Source organism: Narcine bancroftii, chromosome 3 (genome assembly GCF_036971445.1).
Source record: "Narcine bancroftii isolate sNarBan1 chromosome 3, sNarBan1.hap1, whole genome shotgun sequence".
NCBI classification, from domain to species: Eukaryota; Metazoa; Chordata; class Chondrichthyes; order Torpediniformes; family Narcinidae; genus Narcine; species Narcine bancroftii.
In genome coordinates this window covers 262,776,739-262,799,233 of record NC_091471.1, presented here as the reverse complement: position 1 = coordinate 262,799,233, position 22,495 = coordinate 262,776,739, and the positions used below count along the sequence as shown (strand labels likewise).

Sequence of the window (22,495 nt, the reverse complement as noted above, 5' to 3'; positions counted from 1 at the left end):
AGGGTTTGAATGACCACAATCAGCTGAAGGGATTTCAATGAACAACACAGAAAGCAGTCAATTGTCCCATTATATTTTGAATGCCAAATCTCTTGTTATTTGTTTCTATATTTTATATTTCTGTTCAAATGCTTATTCATTTGCACTTAATGTTTTCAATAGCCACTCACTTAGAACCATAGAACACTACAGCACAGACACAGGTCCTTCAGCCCTTCTAGTCTGTGTTGAATTATTATTATGCCTAGTCCTACTGACCTGCACCCGGACTGTATCCTTCCATACCTTTCCATCCATATATATGACCAAACTTTTCTTAAATGTCAAAATTAAGCCTGCATTTATCAATTCAGCGAGCATCTTGTTCCACACTCTCACCACGCTTTGCATGAAGAAGTTTTCCCCCACCCCTCCACAATGTTCCCTTTAAATTTTTTCACGTTCACCCTTAACCCATGTCCTCTGATTTGTATCTCACCTAGCCTCAGTGGAAAAAGCCTACTTGTACTTACTCCATCAACACCCACCATAATTTTGTATACCTCTATCAAATCTCCCTTCATTCTTCTACAGGGAATGAACTCCTAACCTGTTTAATATTTCCCCTTTACTCAGTTCCTGAAGTCCCAGCAACATTCTAGTAAATTTCTGCACTCTTTCAATCTCATTTATATCTTTCCTGTAGCTAGGAGACTAAAACTGCACATAATACTCCAAATTTGGCCCCTTAGACTTGTCTGTGACATACTCATGGTCTCTCGCTTTGGCTCCAGAGTTGATCAGCTCCCGAACTACCCCTCAGACACCCCCTCCCTCCACCACAGGTCCACACTGGTTGCAGTGGGCACTCTCTGCAAGATGCCCTGCAGCTATTCACCCCCACAGTGGTGTGTGCACCACCATCTGCAGGTTTCCCCCTCTCGGTCATGCACCATTCTGACTTGGAGATACATCAACCACCCATTCTGTTTGGAAACCCCTCCACTCCAGCACTGTGGGATCCCACTCTCCCTACAGACTGGGGCTTGCTCCCACCTTCTCCACAATCACTAGAGATGGGCATCGAAATGCTACAGAAATATTTAACCAACTAAATGGCAGTTTAATTCTACTGAAATATTTAACCAACTAAATGGCAGTTTAATTCTACAGAAATATTTAACCAACTAAATGGCAGTTTAATTCTACAGAAATATTTAACCAACTAAATGGCAGTTTAATTCTACAGAAATATTTAACCAACTAAATGGCAGTTTAATTCTACAGAAATATTTAACCAACTAAATGGCAGTTTAATTCTACTGAAATATTTAACCAACTAAATGGCAGTTTAATTCTACTGAAATATTTAACCAACTAAATGGCAGTTTAATTCTACAGAAATATTTAACCAACTAAATGGCAGTTTAATTCTACAGAAATATTTAACCAACTAAATGGCAGTTTAATTCTACTGAAATATTTAACCAACTAAATGGCAGTTTAATTCTACAGAAATATTTAACCAACTAAATGGCAGTTTAATTCTACAGAAATATTTAACCAACTAAATGGCAGTTTAATTCTACAGAAATATTTAACCAACTAAATGGCAGTTTAATTCTACAGAAATATTTAACCAACTAAATGGCAGTTTAATTCTACAGAAATATTTAACCAACTAAATGGCAGTTTAATTCTATTGAAATATTTAACCAACTAAATGGCAGTTTAATTCTACAGAAATATTTAACCAACTAAATGGCAGTTTAATTCTACAGAAATATTTAACCAACTAAATGGCAGTTTAATTCTACAGAAATATTTAACCAACTAAATGGCAGTTTAATTCTACAGAAATATTTAACCAACTAAATGGCAGTTTAATTCTACAGAAATATTTAACCAACTAAATGGCAGTTTAATTCTACAGAAATATTTAACCAACTAAATGGCAGTTTAATTATACAGAAATATTTAACCAACTAAATGGCAGTTTAATTCTACTGAAATATTTAACCAACTAAATGGCAGTTTAATTCTACTGAAATATTTAACCAACTAAATGGCAGTTTAATTCTACAGAAATATTTAACCAACTAAATGGTAGTTTTATTCTACAGAAATATTTAACCAACTAAATGGCAGTTTAATTCTACAGAAATATTTAACCAACTAAATGGCAGTTTAATTCTACAGAAATATTTAACCAACTAAATGGCAGTTTAATTCTACAGAAATATTTAACCAACTAAATGGCAGTTTAATTCTACAGAAATATTTAACCAACTAAATGGCAGTTTAATTCTACAGAAATATTTAACCAACTAAATGGTAGTTTTATTCTACAGAAATATTTAACCAACTAAATGGCAGTTTAATTCTACAGAAATATTTAACCAACTAAATGGCAGTTTAATTCTACTGAAATATTTAACCAACTAAATGGTAGTTTTATTCTACAGAAATATTTAACCAACTAAATGGCAGTTTAATTCTACAGAAATATTTAACCAACTAAATGGCAGTTTAATTCTACAGAAATATTTAACCAACTAAATGGCAGTTTAATTCTACAGAAATATTTAACCAACTAAATGGCAGTTTAATTCTACAGAAATATTTAACCAACTAAATGGCACTTTAATTCTACAGAAATATTTAACCAACTGTCACATTTGTGGCCCGAAATGTGAAGTTAAGGAAACATTAAACACAAGTTTATCAGGTAAACTTCTTAGTGTCTTTATTCTCCCGTTTTCCTTTGTTCTCCTGCTTGTGTTCTTATCTCTCTCTCATACCACGTGACTTCCGGTACATCTCATACATATTCATTATCATGACATCCCTCCTTTAATCAGAAATAAACTTTACCTTCACTTACCAATATCCCTCGGAAACATACAAACATCGTAACTAATGGTAATACTATAACTCAACTACATAAAATTTACTTCCTACAGCACTCATACATGCACTTTATGATATAAGATTAAATACTGTCCCAAAGTTCTTATTAAAACTATGGCACAAAGTCTTCGTATCGTTTGGGCACTTTACGGTTTCGTTTCGGCCTGCCTGCGATATTGTCGTTGCTTCTCGGTTGTTCACTCTCAGCGTCAGAAATACTGCTCGCCACGGCTTCGGGTGTTTCTGGCGCTCTAGTCACTTCATCAGGAGTGCTGGTAACTGCCTCTGGAACATCATCAGGTCTCTCAGTTTCAGCATCTCGTATTGGCCTTTCAACCTCTTCGCTCGATGTATCTCTGGACTGGTACCTTTTTACACCTGATACATTTCTCTTATACAGGACTCCAGTCGGAGACTTGACTGTCACCATACTGCCACTTCTGGATACGACAGTATAGGGTTGATGGTAATAAGGTGTGTCTAGCTTACCACCAGTTTCATGCCTCATAGAACATTATCTCCTGGCATGATGTCTGAATACTTGGCTCCACGTTTCGAATCTGTGTACAGCTTTGCTGCACCTTTCTTTTCAGCATCGTGGTCCCTCATCTCCTGGTCGTCTCGGATTTCCTTTATTTCTGGCATTTTTGTGCGGATTTTTCTCCCAAAAAATGCTTCTGCAGGACTTTTTCCAGTGGTTGCATGAGGCGTTGCTCGATAGACAGCCACATAAGATAGCAATGCTCCTCGCCAATTTTGTCCTTCTGCGTGTGCAATTCTCAATCGTTTTTGAATGGATTGATTTTGTCTCTCTACTTCTCCGTTGGCTTGCGGCCATTTCAGAGTTACTTTATGATGGTGGATACCTGTGGTCCTCATGTATTCCGCAAATGTCTCTGAAATGAATTGTGAACCATTGTCAGAGTATAATGTAACAGGTAATCCATATCTTGCGAATATCTCTGCTAACGCTTGTATTGTTTTTTCAGTGGTTGTGGACTTCAACACCATGTACTCATAGTATCTGCTGTAGTAATCTATCACTACCATAATTGATTCACCCGTCGGTAAAGGTCCAAGAAAATCAACAGCTACGTCGATCCATAGTCCTGTCGGAAGTTGTGTACTCCGGATCGGTTCTGGCGGATTACTCCTACTTGTGATTTGACATCCGTGACAAGTTTTAACAAATCTCTCTGCGTCTTTATCACAACCTGGCCACCATACCTTGGTCCTGAGGTTTTGCTTGGTACCAACAATACCTAGGTGTCCTTCATGTGCTAAGGATATGATCTTCGGTCTCAATCTTTGCGGTATCACCAATCTGCAACCTCTTAATACACACTGTCCGATGCAACAAAGTTCGTCTCTAATGGGAATGTAAGCCTTGTGAGTACACTTGTCCCATTGTCCACTCTGTATGCATTCTCTTACTTCCATAAGTTCTGGATCACGTTCGGATTCTCTCTCGACTTCCTTCGTAGTCACAGCTTTCGGTGTCGCCTGAATAGCTACGAAGCATACAAAGCTCTCTGTTTCTGTTCCCAATTCTGACTTGGATTGTGGACCACCAACCTTCACCAATCTGGACAGCGGATCAGCAATGCTTGCTTTCCCTGCAATGTGGATTACTTTATATTTGTAGGGTTGTAGTCTGAGTACCCATCTCTCTATTCTGGCACATGGTTTGGATCTAGGTGCATAGATCACCTCTAATGGCTTATGATCTGTGATGAGTTCAAATTCAATGCCGTATAAATATGCATGGTACCTCTCACAGGCCCATACAAGTCCGAGTGCTTCTTTCTCTGTCTGAGAGTATCTTCTTTCCACATCTGATAACGATCTGCTGGCATAGGCAATGATTCTTGGTCCTCCATCATGCATCTGGACCAACACGGCTCCTAAACCAACCGGGCTGGCATCCGCTATGACTTTGGTTGATGCCGCCGGATTGTAATATCCAAGAGTTTTTGCATCTGTCAGGCTTTGCTTCAGCGCTGTGAACGCTTTCTTCTGCTCAGATCCAAAATGAAATGGTACTCCTTTCCTGGTTAGTTTCCTTAGTGGTTCTGCCACTGTAGCGAAATTAGGAATGAACTTTGCACAAAAATTGACCAATCCCAGGAAACTCCTCACCTCTGTTGCGTTCTGAGGTGCACGTGCCTCTGCAATAGCTTTCACCTTGGCCTCTGCGGGGTTTGTGTCCCATGAAGTCTGTGTCCCATGAAGTCCATTTCTGACACACCGAACTGGCACTTGTTTCCATTCACGGTAAGGCCTGCCTCCTGTAGTCTAGATAGTACACGCCTCAACCGTTTGTCATGCTCTTCCTTCGTTGGTGCATGGACTATGATGTCGTCAGAAATGTTGGCAACTCCAGGAATGCCTTGAATCACTCGATGGATTTCATACTGGTAGATCTCCGAAGCTGCATTAATTCCAAATGATAGTCTCTTGTAACGGTACAATCCACAGTGAGTCACAAATGTTGTCACATCTCGGGAACCTGGATCCAGCTCTAATTGATGATAGCCCCATTTCAGATCAATTTTTGAGAATACCTTGCTGGTAGTTAGTTCTTGAAGTATTTCCTCCACTGTTGGTATAGGGTGTCGTTCTCGAACTATAGCTTTATTCAACATAAATTGGTAACAACTCTGTTCCTCCTGGGTATCATCATCGTCACCATCTATCTGGCGAAGGTATCTTTCTTTCCAGGATACTTTCCTTTCCCCCAGGCTTTGCCTTTGGAAGTTGTACTCTTCCTCTTCTGGTCTGCATTGGACTTGCTTTTGCACTTCTTTGCAAAGTGGTCCTTACCTCCACACTTTCCAAACCAACGGGCAATATGGGTCTTTTCCAAAGTGACCTCGGTTTCCACATCGATAACACTCCACGTCCTGTGTCGACGTATATCTTGGCTGATTATGGCGATGTGAGAGCCTCTTAATTTGCTGGCTTGAGTTGTCTTTCAGGGTCATGGTATGAAATTGCCCTTCAACAGCCTCTAATGCAGCAGCAATGGTTAAAGCATCGGTGAGTTCCAACTCACTCCCTCTTTCCAGTAGACGTCTTCTGAGTTTATCTGATCTGCAGTGCTGTACGACTTGATCCAGTAATTGGTTGTCCAAATCAGCTGGCATGTAATTGCATCCAACAGCTAGCTGGCGTAGTCTCGTCACGTACTGAGCAATTGTCTGGCCATCTTCTTGTCTCGTTCTCCGAAACAAATGGCGTTGAAATGTAGCATTCGGTGTCACTACATAGTGTGCATTTAATGCATCTACCGCTTTCCGGTACTCATCCTTTCTTCCAGTATTCAAAAGTGTCTTAAATGTTTCCCAAACTGAGGGTCCCGCAGTGAAAAGAAGTAACGCCCTCCTCTGCGCTTTTTGTTCAACTGTACCGGTATCTAGAAATAGGCCACGACTGTCGGCGTAGGATTCAAATTCTTCCAGCCATGCCTTCCACTTCACACTTACAGTGCTTGCATCACCAGTCGGGTCAAAATGAGTAATTCCACTATGTGTTAGAAAGTCACCGTCTGCCCCAGCCATGAGGAAATATTCCAGCCCCAAAAGTACTGAGTCAAAAAGAAAATTCTTATCACCTTGAAGTTGTCTGTAAACCTCTGTAATCTTGTTTAGTCTTTAATTTTCTTCAAGCTTCTTTCATCCTCGTCGCCAATGTCACATTTGTGGCCCGAAATGTGAAGTTAAGGAAACATTAAACACAAGTTTATCAGGTAAACTTCTTAGTGTCTTTTTATTCTCCGGTTTCCTTTGTTCTCCTGCTTGTGTTCTTATATCTCTCTCATACCACGTGACTTCCGGTACATCTCATACATATTCATTATCATGACACCAACTAAATGGCAGTTTAATTCTACAGAAATATTTAACCAACTAAATGGCACTTTAATTCTACAGAAATATTTAACCAACTAAATGGCAGTTTATTCTACAGAAATATTTAACCAACTAAATGGCAGTTTAATTCGAGCTATTAGTAAGCTTTTTTGACCATCGTCTTTGTGAAGAAACCTTACGTTTATTTTATAATATGATGACAAGGGTTTGATTAAATGGTGTAAATGTCTAAACTCTATGGTTCCATGTTACTTTCACTTCACAACCCATTATTATTAATAACGGGCGGCACGATTAGCGTAGCAGTTATTGCATTGCTGTTACAGTGTCAGTGATTGGGACCAGAATTCAAATCCCATGCTGTCTGTAAGGAGTTTGTATGTTCTCCCCGTGTCTGCATGAGTTTCCTCTGGGGGTTCCAATTTCCTCCCACTGATTGAAACCTACTGGGGATTGTAGGTTAATTGGGTATAATTGGGTCACATGGACTCATGGGTCGAAATGGCCTGTTACTGTGCCGTATACCTAAATTTAAAAATTAAATTAATTCACTGGAGCAGAAAACATGATTTTCTCAAAAATTTGTCAAAGTTCAATCCCACCTCAATCTATCTCTGAGCCAGTTGATTTCTGTGCTTCTTACCAAAATACAGTAAAACCCCGTTATCTGCAATTCAAGCAACTGGCACCCAGCCTCAAGCAACCAGCAAAAAAGTTGCTTGACAAAGAGGTAAAAAATACAGGTTTGCGCACTTTGTCATTAGTTCGTCAATCAAGCAACACATAATCTCAAGCAACTGGAAAATTCACTTATCCAGCATCTACCGATCCTGATGGATGCCGGATACCAGAGGTTTAACTGTATATCAAAAAGGAAAGTGAAAAGTGAATCTTTGATTTACCAGTTTGGTGGTCTGTCCACCATTTACCAGAACTCAAAAGATAACCACTGATTTTGTAACTCTCATTGCAGGTGTGTTGGTTACCGTAACCACCCTCTTCTTGAGGGACATCTAAGTGAGTTACAATTACTCCCCACAGAAACTGGAGCATTGTCACAAGGACATAATGTAGGATCTGGTCACAGGCAGCATATCGGACAAAACTGACCAGCAGATTAGAAATAGTTATGTAACCATTTAAATGTGCTGTATAATAAATTAACTATCCATATTAGGCCACTTACAAACAGAACCACTATTATTGACAAATGAACAGGTTAAAGTTGTGTTTTCCTAAGAATTTGAAATATATACATGAGACCAAGGGTGCGGCTGCATTATAGTTAAAGGTCAGAGCCAGCACCCACAAACAAAAGTTCAAATTCCACCCTGGAATCTGGTGAAGTTAAATTCAAATAACCAAATAAATCTAGAATAAGAAGCCATTGTAAACGTGAAGCTATCAGACTGCTGTAAAATCCCATTTGATTCTCTCATATGCTTTAAGGAAAGAAGTGTACTGACCTTATTTGGTCCGGCAAGCTTTCCCTCTCTAGACTCTTGGCAATATGGTTGATTCTTAACGGCCCAGGAAACGGCTCAGTCAGGGGTAATTAAGGATGGGTAATAAATTCAGTCTTTGCTGATCAGGTCCACATTCTGATGCAGAGGCATGCTCTAAGCCAGCCATTCTCTACCTTCTATTTTTGACTATGGTCCCCTTAGGACTCTGCTCAAAGTTTAGGGCCCCCCCCCCCCCCCCCGCCTTCCCTGTGAAGCAGTCACTTAGTTGGTTTCTTCTGCACTTCTCTCCTACTGACTACATAAAAGTATTTTGTGATTTCAGTCTGTGGCTCCCCACCCCTGAGTGTGCTGTGGGGCTGTATGGCCTCTGTTGAGAATGGCTGCTCTAAGTTAAGCTCAACCCAATACTCTATAACTTCTACATTTTCTCAACAGCGTGCAGAAACAGAAAGCAGGAGACGGTTCTCTGGGTAAACTGGGAACAGAAAACATCGATCTTTTCAACTTCTGTATGAGGACTAGTATAATTCTATATTTAAAACCAGAAAATCAAATCCCCAAGCAGTACATCCCCTTTAACTATATTTTAACTGAACTATCCGTGCTGACTTATTTTCAACAGTAGGAGGTACAGAACCTAGTCTTGAGAATTTAATCTCAACATGCTTGTTTTGCATGGCGCAGTAACAAGCAAGTGATTTGGCCTTGCACTCCCATCTCTCCTCTTGGAATCTACTGGCGAGTGGCCATCTGTGTTCACGTTGCCTCTTAATTGCTTTACAACTTTTAAGAGCCTTTTCAAAGAACACAAAAGCTTCTGATTCTGCGTCCATCTATTCTTTTTCTTCCCAGATCTCTTCCATCTGCGTTCCTGCGTTTTTAAACTCCAATCCAGATTTGCCTTCGAGGAGAAATATGTCATAAAACCATGAGCACAGACCTCTTTCTGGAATTAAATGTTCCTTAAAAAGTGGTAGTCTCCAGCATACATGGAATATTTTGATGAAAGCCATGCCTCCCTTGCTAGTTCATGTCAGTTAGTGTCTCTGATCAATCAGCTACAGAGGGCCATAAACCACCTCTATTGTTTATCTCATGGCTAACTTCACAAACAATTGTGCCTCATCAATCTGTCTCTTGGCCTGCTGTCAGTTTTATGACATGTACAGTTCCTGTGTCAGCCACTTGTTGGTTCTCCAAGTGTGATTTCCTGTATCTCACGTTCTTCAGATTTCAGCTTCCTCAGCCCTATTGCTATTAACTCTTTAAGGTTTCCTGGAATTCATTACTCGCAGTTCCATAATTTCAATTTTCCATTCCTTCCACAGATATTAGGGTAAACGACCATATATTCTGGCATACAAGATGACTTGCGTACAAGATGACCCCCCCGCCCCCACCCCCAGCATTTCCACCTAAAATGTAGGTTTTGAGCTGTACTCACTGTCACAATATTTTAAAAGCAAATTATCCAGTAAAGGTTTACATTATACTTAGCATATTTTAAAATAAATCACTGTTGCCTCCTTTAACAGGCCATTTAAAGCTGTGCCGAGCTAACAGCAATTGGACTGGGCAGATGGACTCCGCAGGGAAGCACCAAGCCTTCGCTGTTAAGGTTAGGATTTTATACTTGGCGTGGAGGAGCGGTGAGACTTCACTGTCGAATTTGGATTTTATACTTGGCGCAAAAGACGTCCGTCTCTTGGTTGTGGGGTGACATTTTTAAAGTTCAAGTGCCATCTTATGTACGGTATTTATTTTGGAGTCTTTGCCATCCTCGCATTCCCGCTCACATTCGGTGTCTCAGCTTTTCTTAGCCCTTTTCTAATTGCTTTTACTCTTTCTACTAATTTGCCCAGATAACATTGTCGATTCTTCTGGCATTATCTAAAAATAATTTTGCCCATGTATAATATTTCTTGTGCAGCAAAAGTTGGATTTCAACTAAAGATCAAGTCCAATAACTCCGGAAGAACCAACCTTAGGAATCATCTAGTGGCGCAACTGCATTATTATGTTTATGGTACAAATGGTAGGAAATTAATTGCTTTCTAAATAAAAGATTGAATTAGAATCATACCTCACCTTGCTGGAATATATTTGGTTCTGTCCTTACATAAAGACACAGAAATTGATTCAAAGGCTCGTGTAATATTATGACAGCTGGTATGTTTGTATCCAAAAAGTTTCCATTTGGTTCCCACATTATGTTGTAGTTTGACTTGATATTGGGTAGTAAAAGTGCATGTGCAATTAAGGAAGATGTGGAGCCCATTGTCTCTGAGACCAGAGAATGAAACGCCTCTGAATCTGTAACTTGATTTGTACTAATCTTTGTTTGAACATTTCCCACTGATGATTCAAGATTCAAGATTCAATCTGTCATGGTAATAAAAGTGTCATATATTACATGAAATTGATTTTTGCCTGCTGCAGGACAGACAGATTCGCCACCGGCAGGTATTACCTAAATGCCTCTCACAGTTCTTATAGTCAGACTTCAGTCAGTCAGAGAGAGAGAAGAAAAAGAGAGCCCCCCCAGATTCACTGAGTGTCCATAGATTTTCCTCCAGTACTTTTGCAGCCCCTGCAGCCCCACAGAGTCCAGACCAAACCATTGGCAACCCGAGTTCCAGATCCGAACCTCTAACACGATCAGGAGCCCTTCAGTGCAACCTGGTACCCCTCCAGCCAGTATGAGCCAGACTCCAGCAGACCGCAGCCTGGCGTGAGTCTCCTGATAGCTGTCTCCAGCAGCCCGCAGCTTCCACAGGTTCCTCGCCTTGAGCCACCAGCAGCCCACTACATGCGCTGGTCCCTCTGCTGCAGAGCTCCCTCACTGGTCCGCCGCCCCGTCCATGCAGGCCACCTCCTCTGCTTCTCCCTCTCCGACGGTGTGTGATCTTCCCATCCTCTGGTGCCCCCTCTCCAGTCTCCGCTTCTCCAGTGGCTGCTGCCAATTAAAAGATGCCGCCATCTTAGGCGCAGACACGGCGTTGCGGGATTTCAAATAAAAACCCCTGTCAGCTCCCTCGACAGACGTTCAAACCCCAATCAAAGCCAACAGAGGTCAACTGGGTGGCTGAAACTTGCGGGAACACTGCATCTCTGCTCCCCGTGGGTCCGCAACAGTGGCAATGCCGCTGCTACAGCAGCTCCATCAGCGCCGAAATCTTGCTCTACGCTTTCCAACTCTACTCTTCATTTAATCTGAGCATTTGTTGCATTATAATCTGTCTGTTTAAATTTACATAATGTTACCAATTAACATTTTTTCTCCCCTAAAACTGGTCACTTGCCAAATGATGCTTTACGTTTCGGTCAGCTAGTTGCTCCATTAATTATCTAGAACTAGGGCTTCTGCTTTTCTAATAAAAAAAATTTAAATTTAGAGATACAGCACAGTAACCAGCCCTTCTGGGCCATGAGCCCATGCTGCCCAAATATACCCATGTGACCATTTAACCCTGTTCATCTTTGGAACATAAGATGAAACTGAAGCACCCGGAGAAACCACAAACAGATACGGGTAGAATGAACAAACTCTTCACAGACAGCGCCAGATTCAAACCTTGGTCCTTGGTAATAGCATTGTGCTAACCACTGCACGAAGTTGAGTAACGGGGTTAGCTGTGTAGAGGATGCTTGGAGGGTGCAGAGTGATTTGGACAAGTTAGGTGAGTGGGTCAGGATGTGGCAGATGCAGTATAATGTGGATAAATGTGAGGTTATCCACTTTGGAGGTAAGAACAGGAAAGAAAATTATTATTTTAATGGTATCTGTTTAGGAAAAGGGGAGATGCAGCAAGACTTGGGTGTTGCTGTGCATCAATTGTTGGAAGTGGGCGTGCAGGTGCAGCAGGCGGTGAGGAGGGCGAATGATATGTTGGCGTTCATAGCGAGAGGATTTGAGTCCAGGAGTAGGGAGATCTTGCTGCAGCTGTACAGGGCCTTGGTGAGACCATACCTGGAGTACTGCGTGCAGTTTTGGTCGCCTTATCTGAGGAAGGATATCCTCACCATGGAGGGGGTGCAGAGAAGGTTCACTAGGTTGATACCGGGGATGGAGGGATATGAAGAAAGAATGGATAGACTAGGCTTGTATTCTCTGGAATTTAGAAGAAATTATAGAAACATATAAAATTCTTAAGGGTTTAGACAGACTAGTCGCAGGTAGGTTGATTCCAATGCTGGGAAAAACCGGAACCAGGGGTCACAGTTTAAGGATAAGGGATAAGTTTTTTAGGACTGAGTTGAGGAAAAATTTCTTCTCTCAGTGAGTGGTAGATCTGTGGGATTCTTTGCCACAGGAAGTAGTTGAGGCCGGTTCCTTGTCAATATCTAAGAGTAGGTTAGATTTGGCCCTTGTGGGTAGGGGGATCGAGGGGTATGGGAAGAAAGCAGGAACCGGGTACTGATCAACCATGATCATATTGAATGGTGGTGTAGGCTTGAAGGGCCAAATGGCCAACTCCTGCACCTATTTTCTGTTTCTATGTAGTATGGGTAGAAACAGGTTAACTGAAAAAAAAATTGGGCCTGTTCTGTGCTGTATGATTCTGTTTGTCTATTATTAAAATATTTTTCCAAACAGTATTTTTCTGATATATTTAAAAATTATTTTTAAAACTAATTGGGCAGTCAGTGCAACACTCTTACAGTGCCAGCGATTGGGACAGGGGTTCGAATCCTGCGCCGTCTGCAAGGAGTTTGTACGTTCTCCCCATGTCTGCATGGGTTTTCCCTGGGGGGGAGGTCCGGTTTCCTGCCACCCTCCGAAACGTACTGGGGGTTGTAGGTCAATTGGGTTTAATTGAACGGCACGGGCTCGTAGGCCGGAAAGGCCTGTTACCATGCTGTATATCTAAGTTTAAATTTATAAATTTAATTCCTATGGTTGAGAACCAGCAAAGTAATCCTGTTTCTATTTCTCCCACTATCCCTCAATGGATGTTAGTGATTATCTGAACTCCCTATTTCAAAATATTTCTTACCAGTGTTGGCTCTTAATCGCTCCTTGGCAATTCTCTGAAGATAAGCCAGATTTTTTTTCCCCACATGTATTCAGTCTCAGGAAAAGACATCAGTCACATATTTGGGCCACCACCAATTTTCGACATCTGTGACATTGTTCAACTCTGCCCTAGCATCAGCAGAATCCACCGCCAATAAACACTCCAGAAGCAGGGGCCATACTCACTGGATGCATCGCAGCAATGGCATGGGAGGTGCTCAAGATTGGAAGGGACTGCAGCTCAAAACCTAATGAAAACTTCCCTCTCCTCCACGGACTCTATCTGTGCCTTCCCCTGACTGTACACCCACCACAACCTGGCTTTCGAGTGTTAAACATGGATCAACAGGCCAGACGACCGTTTCTTCCCTGCAGCCATCAGGGTCCTGTTTGAACCCCAAAACAGAGTAATCCTATGCTCTGTAAATCGTGCTCTATACATTATTTAATGTATTAAATGTTAGAGATAACTTTTTGGCATGTTTACAGAAGAACCCTTCTCACTGCATTCAGTGTTAAATAAATAACAAATGAGCTTAAACATGAAATCCCCCTACATTTGTACTCAATTTCAATATAGGCAAATATTCCACATGCACCACATGAACCAGGAAAAACTCGATGTCCCCCTTCTATATCAGAAAGAAGATTGGAAATATTTTCCTGATCTACTAGTCTAGTCACCTTCAGTGAAATTCACAATTTTTAAGTGGCATGCACTTTTAATCCCTTTGTTTCTTCACAACGTTTTGTATTCTACATATTTCCTGTCTATTCCTTTGCCTTGCTTGACCTTCCCTAGTGCTTTACCTTACACTTCCTCTGACTGAATTTCATTTACCATTTTATGGGCCCAATTAGTCCACGAAGGCCTTCCTCCAACCATCACATTTCCTGAGTTCTAAGTAACTTTCTCATTTAAATACCACCAGCAAACTTCCTCATCGTGGCCCCATCAACTTCATTAAAGAATAAAAAGCCCAAATATGTCGTGAAAATCAATGCTTCAGTATCAATGCAGCAGAATCCCATTACTTTCACCATCCCTCACTAAAATTCATGTTGACCATTCTCCTTTGGCAATTATTGATCTAATTTGCCTCTTCCTCTTTCCCGAGCATTTTGCCATGAGTGATTTTATCAAACTCTTTGCTGAAATGGATTTAAACGCCTACTCTTATCAATTCTCCTTGTAAATTCCTCAAACAATCCAGTCAAGTTAGTTAGATGTGAACTTCATTTAACAATCTATGCCGACTGAATTCGATTAATCTGAATTTTGCCAATAATTCGCCCAGAACCATTGACTGACAGAATGGCCAAAGTTCTCACTTTATTCCTTTGTAAACAAACCTTTTCGCCTTGGGTAATATTCTAGGAAATCTATGGTACACCCATTCCAAAGCCCTTTGATTCTTCTTGAGATACAGTTCCCAAACACAATAAAGTGTATTATTAATAGGATTCCAATCTGTGCCACATACAGTTGAACAATCTACTTCTTTGTATTTTGCACAGAAAGTTGTCCAAATGGGAGAATAAAATTGCCTTGTCACTGGTAGCATCTGAGAGGGCAAAACCATGCCTTATATGCATAAATGTAAAATTATGGGGCTAATTTGGCAAGACATTAGATACAGGAGGGTAGCACTGAGGGGGGGAGGGAAGTGTGTGTGTGCGCGCGCACGCAGAGCAAAGGGGATCAGGAGAAAAAAATGGCACCAGTCCAAGTTAGCAGAGTGGTTAGCGCAACACTATACAGCACCAGCGACCCCGGGTTCGAATCCCGCGTTGTCTGTAAGGAATTTCTACGTTCTCCCTGTGACCTGCATGGGTTTTCCCCAGGGGGGGGGCTCAGGTTTCCTCCCACCCTTCATAAACGATTAGGGGTTGTAGGGTGATTGGGTGTGTGGGTTCATGGGCCTGTTACCATGCTGTATGTCTACATTTAAAGTTTTACTTTAAGTCACAGTATGTGTTTAGAGAGAACCGGACTATGAAATAAAAGGTTATAAGGTAAATTTTAGTGTATGCATTATGACCTCAAGAATACAAACAAGATTGGGAAGCTGAAGGTACAATTAACCACAAGGAATTACAATGTGGTGGCAAAACAGAGACCTAGCTGAAAATAAGGGCAAGAATGGGTGATAAAAATTCCTGGTGTTTGGTGATGATAGCTAGGGAAGGGAAGAAAGGAGGGGGAGTGTCACTATTGATTAAGGAGGATATTGCAGGCTGGAGAGGGAGACGATGTCCTGAAGCAACCAAGTATAGAATGTATTTGCTTAGAATTAGGAAACAAAAGAAGTCCCATCGCACTGCAGGATATTCTGCAGGCTTCCGATCAGTGGGATTGATATTGAGGTGGTAATTCTCAGGGATATTGCAGAGGTATACCAAAGCCGTAATGGTAATAGAAGATTTCAGATCGTCATTTACAGACTTGGATAGTAACAACATAAGGGACAAAGTCAGGGTTTCTAAAGCGTGTTGGAGAGAGGTTTCTTGAACACTATGTTTCTGGACCAACATGGAAGATGACGTTGCTGTACTTGAGTCCAAGAAATGAACCAGCCCAAATGGAGTAAGCAACAATTAGGAACATCTATAAAGTGGTGATTATAGCATCGTAAGGTTTAGAATAGCCACACAAAAGGAGATAGAATTCTCAATGTAAAATAGTCAATAGGCATATGGAGCTGAGAAAAATAGAGGGTGATGTAGGAGGGAAATTCTGGGCAGTTGAAAGAGAAGGTTATGAGGTTAGCACAACTGTGGGCCAAAAGGTACTGTGCTGTAGATTTCTATGTTCTCTATTCCATGAAGGGTCAATTTCAATAGGACGAGGACGGATCTGAGTGATAAATGAAATCAAAGCTTGGCAGTCGAAACTGTAATTGAACATTAGTAGGCCTTTATCAGATCTATTGTCAGAGAACATGCATGGACTCCACATATAACCCTGAGATTTCCTTTTCCTGCAGAATTTACCAGTGCAAAAAATAAACTTTACACTGGAGATGTTTCAGTAAAAATGCAGGTTCCTTGTCCATAAGAAAGAAAGATTGGAAATTAAATCCAGAGTTCCATAGTGAGCAAAATAAAGAGTAAAATGGAACAATTATTCCAAAAGTTAAACCTTTGTTCAAAATATGGTGCAAGGAGAAACGCAGTAATCACAGTTTACTAAGCTTAATCTCAGTGGTCGGGGGCACAAAAAACAGGGGCAGACTTTGGTAGTTGATTACTGAATGTCAGTGTGGATTATCTTAAAGGTAAATGATATTGAAATAATGAGAGAGTTTTTTTTTGATGAAGGAACAAAGAGAAGGACGAGGGAAATTCAGTTAATGCAGTATGTATGGAATTTGAAATTCATTAATAAAATGCCATATAATAGGCTTTTCATAAAGATTGAAAGAACTGGGGTGGTCCCCCTTTCTGCCGATTACACGTCGGTTGAGACGGGTAATTTACCTTTCACACTGCCAACCCTCCTTGAAACCACATTAACTTACCAGGTATGCTGCACTTGGGAGCCTTCCCCAATGCTCCATGATTTACCTGGTTAATCGGCAACCCGACATTTTAAAGGGGTCCTGGCTCCAGGGGTGACAATGCGAGAGCGTGTTGTGCTTTCATACCGCCAGAAGGCGATTAGTGAGTGAACTCAGCTGGGCTCTGACACTTGCCCTCACCAAGTGTCAGTGCCCAGTTGAATTTAATTCGCCCTGCCAGGTAGCAGAGATTAACAATGAAATGTACTTTGGACTGGAGCAAAAGGTACAGTGTCATTCTCCAGGAGTTGGTATTGGGACATCTGTTTCTTCATTCATAGAAATCCCAAATAAACAAAACTATTCAAATTTAAGCCTCCCAACATTGTCACTCTGTATGAGGGGAGTAACTGGTAACAACATCTGTTGACAAACCGGGCTGTTTTCTGGAGCATATTTGAGGAATAATGGAATGAAAGGAACCGTCTCCACTGGAAGTGGATTAATTCCTAGCCAGACATTCAAGTAGTTTCTTCTTACCATTTATAATTCAGAATTACAGATAGAAGGTCTAAACAGTTGGAGAGAATGTACAACTTGGTTTTTTGTTTCTTTTTCAGTTTATTATGCTCCAAGACTGATAAGATCATTTGGGGAACAAGTCACTACACAAAGAAATCGAGAGATGAACAGCCCACAATTTTACACATTCTATTACATCTCTGTTAAACAGGGTTTTGCATTTCAAACTGTTTAGTAACCAGAGTAAAGATCACAATAGCCCTGGCAATGAGTTGTCAATGGTAAATAAGAGAATTTAACAAACAGTTACCAGCCAGCAAGCAACTACAACCAGAAGATAACATGGGCAAATGCCAATGATGATTGGGATTGCAGCATCTGACTCAATTCTTTCCTTGAGGTTAGTGCAATCCACCCACTTCTTACCTATTATCTCTCTTCATTATACCACTCCTTCCTCCCACTGCCCACCTCACCCACTGGCACTCTCCCTGTCATCTTTTCATTCCCCAGCTACCTCTCCCCACACCACATTTATAGTCAGCCCCTTTCCTCAGATGGACCTCTATTATCCCAACTGTACCTTCCCTGTCCCCACAACCATTCCCCACCCATCCTGACCTCACTACACCATGTCTTTTTTTCTCAATTCATGCACCCTCGCTTCCTCTACCCCACGATATTCCTATCTGCCATTTGTCCCAACCTCCCCGTCTTTCCTTAGCCGTAATATCTCTCCAGACCCTTTCCCTATTACCATCACCTTGTCTCCACCCACCCCTGCATCACCATACCTATGTGTATGTTGAGTACAATTATTTTTGCATGACCCATAAGTGGTAATTCTGCCTGGCCCGCAGGATAAAGAATCTCAGGGTTGTATGTGATGTCATGTACGCACACCGACAATCTGAATCTGGTTATTAAAGGAATATGGGGACAGTACTAGAAAATTCTGCCATTATCAGCCATTATCTTAATGAATGTGGAGATGGTGGAATAGCTATATAGCCAACTCCTATTCTTATTTTTCTTGTCCTTGTGTTTCCCATCTTGGTTGTCCCTATTTCCCTCCAACCTCACCTGTCTTTTCTTGCCCCTTAAAACTCACTCCGATTCCCTTAACCCCTGCTGTCCACTGCCACCCTGCTCCAGGTTTTGATCCTGGCCTTGGATGCTCTCAGTTCGCCATAAAGTCAAAGTTTAGATTTATTGTTAGGGTACATACATGACATCACATTCAATCCTGAGCTTCTTTTCCCTGCAGGCGAGGCTGAATTCACTCCTCAAGTCCCAAAGGTTTCCTCTCCCATCTCGAGGACAAGCTGGTGGATGAATCAACTCCACCAAATTCCTCTTCCTGTTGGTTAGTGGTTCAAAGAGGAGTTGACGAGACGTGAGTGTGAAACACGAAAGTCTGCAGATGCTGTGATTGTAGTAAAAATACACAGAAGAGCTGGAAGAAGTGCAGCGTCTATAAGAGACAGAGATATATTGCTGACATTTTGGGCCTGAACCCTTCTTCAAGGAAGAATTTTACAAATTCTATTACATCTCTGTAATAAGCAAAAAAACAGAAAATCTCAAAATAGGGACAATGCTGGTTGGAGTAGGAGATCAGACCAAGACAAGGTGTTAATTGGATATAATAAGGTGAGAGATGAGAATTGATTTTGTCTCTGTGAAAGGAGACAGAGGAAAAAGGAAGAGAGACAGAAGTGGGAGAAAACGACGGTGGGGGGGGGGGGGGGGGAGGTTTAATGGAAACCAGAGGAGTCAATCCATCCAGTTGGAGAGTGCCCAGTCGGAAGGTGAGGTGTTGTTCCTCCAATTTGCTGGTGGTCTCAGGGTGGGAGTACATGAGACCGAGTCAGCAAGGGAATGGGATGGGGAATTGACCACCAAGAGTTCCCGGTTATTGCAGCGAGGTGCTCAACAATGCAGCCTCCCAGTCTCTCTAAGGTAGAGGAGGCCACAACCTTTGACCAGTCTTGTGTTGGGAGATTACATTGAAATAAGGAGAATGGGAATGATGCAAACACTCTGATGGGTGGTGTTTGGGCGAATTAGCCTCCTTTTATGGTATTTGAAAATATCAAGTGAAATAATCCCCAAGGCAGACGGAGGGAAAGGTTGACGCCGTTCATTCCCAATTAATCTCTACTCCCAGCCCACACTTCCGCATGGAGGAAGCGCTTCAATGCCGGGCGGTTACACAGCGGGACGCGCCCCGCCCTCCCGCCGATTGGACGGAAGGGCAGACCTTCCCCTTTCCCTATGGTCAGGCCGGCCGTCCATCAGCGCCGTCAGCGGCCTCGGCGAAGGGAAATCCCGCCTTCGCCTCGCGTCCCGATTGGCCGGGCCTCCCGAGCCCGGCGCCCGCCTTGGCCCCCTCCGGATTGGTCGGCGCGCCGCTCTGTTTTGGAACGTTGCCCGAGTGTCAGCGTTAACAAATCGGCGGCGCTTCCGTTTGTGTCGGTGGCGGCTGGCCGGCCGGGGGTTGGGTTGGGTGTGGGGGTGGGTGGGGGGTGGGGGTCGGGGTGGGTGAAGAGAAGGCGGCTCTCCGTACAATGCGAGTGTGAGGGAGGCGGCGGCGGCTGAGGGGAAGAGGCGCCGGTGCACGGCAACGCCATGGACAATCAGGTAGAGGCGCCGCACCGCCGGCTCGCAGCGGCCCCCCCCCCCCCCTCCCCACCCACCTTCCCCTCCCCGTCTCACATGCACTGCAGGGTCCCGACCCTTCGGGCCTCAGCGACGCCACCAGCAGCGTGAAAGTGCACTGGTGGAATTTTAAAAAATCATCACCGGGTCTCGTCAGGAAAGTTTAATTTCGCTTTCAGTCCATCAAAGATCATCGGCTTCCCTGGCTGAGAGCTGGGCCATGCAAGAGGTCGTTGACAGGTTACCTGGCTGCAGAATAAAAGCCCGTCAAAGAAGGCCATTTACACAGAATTTGATTACGTGTTTTATGGGTTGTAGGTTCAGCATCCGAGACCTGGGAGGCTTTTTGATGCTTCTGTTTGGAGATCCAGGAATTGGGTTCAAAACAATAGCTTTTAAGGCTTCTGTTTCGATATTAAACTTGGTGATCCAGGAATTGGGTTGAAGGCAGTAGCCCTTAAGGCTTCTGTTTCACTGTGAAGCTTCAAGATTTGGAGATCCAGGAGTTGGGTTGAAGACAGTTGCCTTAAAGGCTTCTGTTTCACTGTGAAGCTTCAAGATTTGGAGATCCAGGAGTTGGGTTTAAAACAATAGATTTTAAGGCTTCTGTTTCAATATTAAACGTGGTGATCTAGGAAATTGGATTGAAGACAATAGCCTTTAAGGCTTCTGTTTCATTGTGAAGCTTCAAGATTTGGAGATCAAGGAATTGGTTTGAAGACGATAGCCCTTAAGGCTTCTGTTTCACTGTGAAGCTTCAAGATTTGGAGATCCAGGGGTTGAATTTAAATCTATAGCCCATAAGGCTTCTGTTTCACTGTGAAGCTTCAAGATTTGGAGATCCAGGGGTTGAATTTAAAACTATAGCTTTTAAGGCTTCTGTTTCGATATTAAACTTGGTGATCCAGGAATTGGGTTGAAGACAATAGCCTTTTAAGGCTTCTGTTTCACTGTGAAGCTTCAAGATTTGGAGATCAAGGAGTTGGGTTGAAGACGATAGCCCTTAAGGCTTCTGTTTCACTGTGAAACTTCAAGATTTGGAGATCCAGGAGTTGGGTTTAAAGTCCAGGATTTTGTTGAAGGCGGATCACGATAATAAACTTAAAATGGCAGTTGCCATTTATAAGGAGAATCCCCATGTCGGAAGCATCCAGCTTATTTCTTGAAACAGTCCAGCACCCCCTCGAATGTAGAATTAATGAGTTATCCTCTTTGAGCTATTTTCATTAAAGGTTTTTAGGGACCGCTTGAAGTACGTATTGGGTATTAAAACATTGTCAACTGGGACCGCAAGGTTGCCTCATATTTTCTACATTTTTTTAAAAAAAGTCTGATCACGAAACTTTCCCAAGTCCCCTTCTCTAATGATATTCAACAAGTTGGCACTCTTGCAATCCACTTAGATTTTTTTTAAAGTACGAATTGTTTTATAAAGTGAACTTAGGTAGATGTGTAAATGCATATTTAATGTAATGTTGGGTACTTTTTCGATTTCAAGTTGGCTAGCATTTAACCTTTCTAAGATGGTGTACATACTTGCATGTTTGAGTACAATGACTAACAACACTGCCTGCTGCTAAGTTGATTGCTGTGACATTTTTAAATACTTTCCAGTACTGTGCAAACAAATCTCCAGTTGCGGATACTAATTTTACATGGCAAAGCATATTTGAATTTGGATCAAAGGCATATATTTTCCACCTCCTTCTGCAGAATAGTGTCTGAAAATATTTGTTACAGAAAGCCAAGCCCTTACATTTATTAAATACACATCTTGTCCAGAACTCAAAATGAATGCCAACTGACAAATAGAATGTTTTCTGGGTAGTGATTTTTTTTTTAATCTGAAGGATTTTCTCCTCTGAAGTTGACTGAAATCACCTTGTGATTTTTGTTGGCCTTGTGGTGTCTGGCAATTTTCCCCTAAAGGGACCCATAAGCCATGATGTCGTCTTTACATCAAATAATCATGTTGTTTCAATGTCTTTGATAATGGACTTGAAGTAAAACTAATTCACTTTTATCTACTTTCAACTTTATTCTAATTTGTGAAGAAAGTTTATAGTTTTAGTTGTCACTTCAAGTGGTTGGTTGTCATTTTTAAACATGGGTGATGACTGAAAAAAGTATTGGAATTGTTATGGCTGAACCTGTGGCCACCCAGTATCTGTTTCTAGCTGATGTGTTCAGTCGAGATGTTTTACTGGATTTCAGGCCAACCTTTTCTTTTTCAACTAATGCAATTTTGGGGGCAACACTTTTGCCACTTGTGTCATGAAGTTGTGATTTAAACCTTGTTCTGAATACTTGAGCACATTTACCAAGCAGACAGTCCAAAGCAGTGTTGAAAGCAGTACTTGCTCAGTCTCCAGTGCTGCACTGGAGATAAGTAATTTTAGATGAGGTGTTAAATGAAGGCTCCATCTGCAACCCCGCCCCCTCCCCCCAGACTAAGTGTAGAAGATCCCCTGTGGCATTATTTCAAACATTGCAGAAGCAAGTTGTTGACCTGTCCGATATTTATTCTTCAACCAATGATCTTTATTTCAGTGCATTCAGTGGGATTGG

At 41.9% G+C, this 22,495-nt stretch overlaps 1 protein-coding gene and 1 long non-coding RNA gene across 5 annotated transcripts in view; both read left to right on the top strand.

The window, feature by feature from the left end:
* The first annotated feature begins 9,586 nt into the window (after positions 1-9,586).
* Positions 9,587-17,451, top strand: LOC138756474 (uncharacterized). The gene is made up of 4 exons (XR_011353085.1): positions 9,587-9,649; positions 9,763-9,845; positions 10,158-10,262; positions 17,365-17,451. It is a non-coding gene; the product is annotated as an uncharacterized lncRNA (long non-coding RNA).
* A 2,347-nt stretch (positions 17,452-19,798) lies between these two features.
* The window catches only part of mllt1a (MLLT1 super elongation complex subunit a), a 70,741-nt gene continuing 68,044 nt past the window's right edge, over positions 19,799-22,495 (top strand). For 2 of the 4 annotated variants that reach the window (XM_069927922.1, XM_069927921.1), the window contains exon 1: positions 19,799-19,909. In XM_069927922.1, the coding sequence (XP_069784023.1) occupies positions 19,898-19,909 (12 nt within the window). In that variant the 5' untranslated portion in view covers positions 19,799-19,897. The remainder of the gene's footprint in view (positions 19,910-22,495) is intronic. The other 2 variants (XM_069927923.1, XM_069927924.1) reach the window with 2 other exon arrangements.